At 42.7% G+C, this 4,774-nt stretch overlaps 1 protein-coding gene across 1 annotated transcript in view; it reads left to right on the top strand.

Annotated features, from left to right (window-relative positions):
• mrpl12 (mitochondrial ribosomal protein L12) overlaps nucleotides 1–1,529 on the top strand; it is a 5,628-nt gene extending 4,099 nt beyond the window's left edge. Inside the window, exon 5 of the mRNA XM_010788310.1 lies at nucleotides 963–1,529. Coding sequence (XP_010786612.1) covers nucleotides 963–1,079 — 117 coding nt within the window. The 3' untranslated portion in view covers nucleotides 1,080–1,529. The remainder of the gene's footprint in view (nucleotides 1–962) is intronic.
• The last annotated feature ends 3,245 nt before the right edge of the window (nucleotides 1,530–4,774 follow it).

The following is a 4,774-nucleotide window of genomic DNA, read 5'->3' as shown; positions in this document are numbered from 1 at the left end:
AAAAAAAAGAAAATTTTTAAATATATTTTTTTATTTATTTTTAATTTTTAATGACAATCAAACATGTGGGAAGAAGGGGGGCGGCGCCCCTAGCGCCCCTATGGGCCGGCCGCCACTGGAGACTATGGATGGCGAGGACACATGTAATAAAGGAATCTACAAACATTACATTTGTGACCTACAGTGAGATGGTAACAGGCATGTGCTTTGTGTCCGCGCTCCAGCCAGATTCTGTGGGGTGACGCATCTGAGGTGAGGCAGAGCCATCGACTGGGCAGAGCTCATCTGTGCCTCACCTTACCCCACAGAAACTGGCTGAGCGCGCTCACAAAATAAGTGCATGCGCTAAATTAGTGTCCGTGCTCCAGCCAGTTTCTGTAGGGTTACGTGAGGCAGAGCTCGTCCCTGCCTCACTTCTCATCGCTCCCATGTAATTGTAGCGAAGCTCTGCAAATTTTCCCATTTTTACTATAAGAAGCGATTAGAATCATACAGAAATCTCATTTTACAACACAGATCAGTGGAGACATTTTATTATTTAGTTTTTTTTCCGTTACATTGGAGTATGACAGGTGAGGCTCTGCCTCCCCTGACTGCACGTCGCTGCTACCCAGTCATTCTTGCAGATTGACAGTAGATGGCGATAACGTGCCAAGAAATGCAGAGAGGAACCAACACACCAAGAGGAAGGCTACATGTTAGCAAACACTGTTCTAAACAATGAAGGATCTGTCATTTTCATTACAGTTTTCTTTGCAAGTACAAATAAAGTAAACAATTTAGTTAGACTTAAGGTCAGAAACTTTAGTTTCAAGAAAACTTCGCAGGGCACCTTTTTATTAAAAAAATAAAAGTATAAAATATATTTTGGAATTTGGCTCAGGACAATGCCATATTTCCGGTTTTCACAGATTGGGTAACCTTTTACTAAATCATCTTTTTCCTCTGTCATCCCACACCAGGCAAAAAAACTAGTGGAGGCTCTCCCCCAGGAAATCCGAGCCAATGTATCCAAAGAAGAGGCAGAAAAACTGAAAGCATCCCTGGAGGCAGCAGGCGGCACCGTTGTGTTGGAGTAGATCTGTGTGGCCACCTATTCTCCAAAATGTCGCTGCTTGTGCACTTCATCCTTCGTTCTCTTCAATCTTTTTTTTTTTTTTTTACACGACAAAGAGGAGGATCCCTGGAAACAAAGAAATGCCTTCTGACTTTAACATTGTCTCTTGACAGCATCAGATGGGGCGGTTCAACTCTGACTGAACTGTCAGGCACACTGCCTGCACAAGTGGCTGCCCCGCTGTGTGCTTGTCCTTTGTCTGAAATAATGGCCTTGGTGCCAAGTTATTCAGTTGGTCATTCTGTGTGTGTACGTTTAACTTTTCACAGAAAGAAAGATTATGCTGTAGGGATATGGAAACCATTCCCTATGTTAAAGAATACCAGATACTGTATCTAGTTCGGTGGATGAATGGGCTGAGTCTTTATTACTTATAGAATTGTTAATAATGTGATTAAAGTTGAAAATTCCACTTTTGTCTTAATGTTTTCTTGTGGGTGGGATGTTGTATATTATGCAAACTTAAAAAACTAGACAGAATGAAATTGAAATATTAATGTAATGTGTGATGCCTTTAATCATACGCAGTTATAGGACTCAACATCTTTTGATGGAGGAAGGAAATATTTTAACCCATTTAATCCCTCATTTTTCCCAGACATGTAAATATCCATATATTGTGTCATTAGTAACCCTTTGAAAAAATCAATCATTGTTTTATGTTACAATTGTGACCAGTGGGATTATGTGTTGCCATGAAAATACATATATGGAATTGGCATACTTCTCCTATGCAGTCATCCAAATTTGTATACATCCAAGCCTAGTTATCAACACATTTAAAACTGTCACTGGCGATCCCCATCAAATTCAAGTAAGACTTTTTAGTTTTTACATATCAAAATTCCTGATACAACACCAATATGAACCATTAACGTGTTTCAACATTTCTATTTTAGTGCAACACATATCGAAACATTAATATTATACATCTGTTGTTAAATTTGAACTTTTACTTAAGTACAATATTTGTAACCTTGTCTTTCTGTTATTTTAGTGCAACATTCACAAACAACTGCACAGCCACTTGTGTGATTCATTCACATTGAACATAAAAGGTAACATTTAGAAAAGGTAGCATGTAGAATAGGCGTCCTCCTCTGAACAAAATTGCAATATATATATATCATAGGCTTTAGAACCAAGTGCACGATTAGTTTGTGCATCACTATTTTGAACTACAATCTACTGTTTGATTAACCATCCAGTCATTTTGGACTTTTCCCCTTTGTCATGGACTTGTCCTTCGTACTGCACCTCCACAGCCTTTATTGGGTCTGCCTTGTTTATAGCTATTACAGCCTCTTTGCATTCACTTATAGTTCCCTTTCTACTGTCCATGGTACATCTTGAAGCACTCAATGTGCCGTGGTGCTTTGCATTTCTCACATGCATAGGTAGTGCGTTTGTCACAGTTACCTAATTCACACCAACGCAACTCCGGTGCAAGCCCCGTGCTAGAGCTTTTCAGGTTCAGAACCGGTTCTTCGGTTTAGCTCCGGCTCTTTTCAAACTGCCCAGAGTCCGACTGGTGCTGCGTCATTGCGTCATCGTTTGCGTCATGACGTAACCGTTTGCGTGCCTGCTTCATAAAGCCAAACCGCGCGGAAACCCCTCACAGCTGACACCGACAACAACAACAATGGCCGATTGTGCTCCAGCTTCCTCTGTACCTCTTTGGGAGACCAGATTCCCAGTAGGTAGCTGGTCTCGTCAGTGGACCACTGCTGCTTGTTAAGTTTCTCCATCGTTGTGTACAAACTGGATAAAAAGCCAGCTTTTTGTTGTTGTTCAGGAGCTGATCCCGCCCCTGCCCCTTCCCCCGCCTCGACATAAGCGTGACGTAGGTGGTGCTTTTGCTCTGGCCGGACAATCTTTTGGTGCTCGAAATGAATCGGATTCCGGAGCTAAGAGGCTGCTCCGCTGCGGTGTGAAGAGGAAAACTACAAGTTTTACGCTTATACTGCACTAGTAGGGCGGAGGTGACCAATGAAGTAGGGTTGTGTCTGTCGGTAACGGACCTTTACCGTCAGCTGTAGTCAATAAACTATACTGACTAACTCGAGCCTCTTCTACCAGATTGGAATTTGTTACCCAGGCACGTAACGCGTATTGAAGAACACGCTCATATACAGCATGCTGGTTGTTGCATTCAAACGGGACAAGGTTACCTAAAAAGATGATTACGACTTACAGAGTACTCCGGGTAAGATAAGATAGGGATTCTCTCTAGTGGTAGTATTCTTACTGACTCAAAGGAGTTGGAGCGACATATGATGGTGGGTCTGGCGGTAGACTTTACGAAAGTAACACATTGTAGTGTTAACGGTGTCGTGACGAAGTTGACCATTAGAACACTGCGCTAGTCACCTCTGCTCTGAGGCAGTCGATACAAATACCCGTAAGGAATAAGGTGTGAGCCCACCCGTCGAGACAAGTTATTCTGTGCTACATGAGCCAGTTGAACTGTCACTCACTACATGTGTGTACTTTCGTAAAGTCTACGTTCATGTCTCGTTTAGGCGAAAACTAATTTATTACCGGAGTAGTCACACCAACTGTTGTGTTTCTAGATTACTGCGGGTAAGCAATTCCAATCTGGGGTAGAAGAGGCTCAGGTTAGTCAGGTAATGTTTTTTTTTCCCAGTAGCGGTAAAGTCCTTACGACAGCACCTACTTCGTACTTAGTCTATGATACCAGCCGGAGCCTACATTCGTTATAGTATTTCTTATTTGGTTGGCGAACCAATGTTTGACTACCTGCGGAACGCGGACAGGTCACCAATGTACGGTAGTGTACCTCGGTATACACCTAGGGTTGAAGTAGTGGACTCTGCCCCTCAGTCTTAAAAGATAGTCCAGAACAGAGTCCGTGGATGTTCAACGTTCAAGTAGGTACTGTTGAGTGTGAAGAGAACTGAGGAAAGTTACCTTTACTTGTTTCTTATACCCTAATGACCTCTTGTTCTCCGTTTAGCAATCAAATAAGGTCAAAGGACCTTGTATTTCTCATCTAGGCGCAAGTGTGGCCTTATTCTGGTACTCCCTCTACGCGTTTCTTCGGGCGACTTGCAGTAAGAGAAGAAGACGAAACCCTAAATGCTCGTCCGGTTTTGTGAATTTCCGCATATGACGGAGGCTTCAGGGCCCTCATTAGCGGTCTCGCGTGTGGAGGAGTGAGGTGGCGAGGGTGCATAAAAAAAACACACAATTTCAATCGTGTATGAGAGATATATATACTCTCGCGATCCCGATACATATTAGAACGCTCGTTTATTTTACCGCCGAAGGTTTTGCAAAGCCTCAAAATGTCCCGCATCCGAAACGTAAGCGGTCGGTTAGTCTTAAACCTTGAAAGGAGGGTCCTTTCATGGTAGAGAGAATCGTCCTGACTTTTCCCCACTTTTCAAAACGTACAAGACAAGGTCTAGAAAAACTCACTTTCGTTTTAGGGTTCTTTATAGACTGATAAAGGACCTTTTTCATGAGGACACACTTTCGCGGGATTTACAGACGGAGTTGGAAGAGTTCCTATCACAGGTGTCAGTGAATTAGTTTTCAAACCCGTGTTTTATTGACTCGGTCCGTCCTCTAGAGACGACCATCGATTACACTTGTAGTCTATACTGTTTCGAAGAGTGCCGGTTAGTTGTGCTA

This window comes from Notothenia coriiceps, unplaced genomic scaffold (genome assembly GCF_000735185.1).
Source record: "Notothenia coriiceps isolate Sejong01 unplaced genomic scaffold, NC01 NC01_scaffold00031847, whole genome shotgun sequence".
Classification (NCBI taxonomy): domain Eukaryota; kingdom Metazoa; phylum Chordata; class Actinopteri; order Perciformes; family Nototheniidae; genus Notothenia; species Notothenia coriiceps.
Note: the sequence above shows the minus strand (reverse complement) of the source record. Positions and strands in the feature narration are given on the sequence as shown.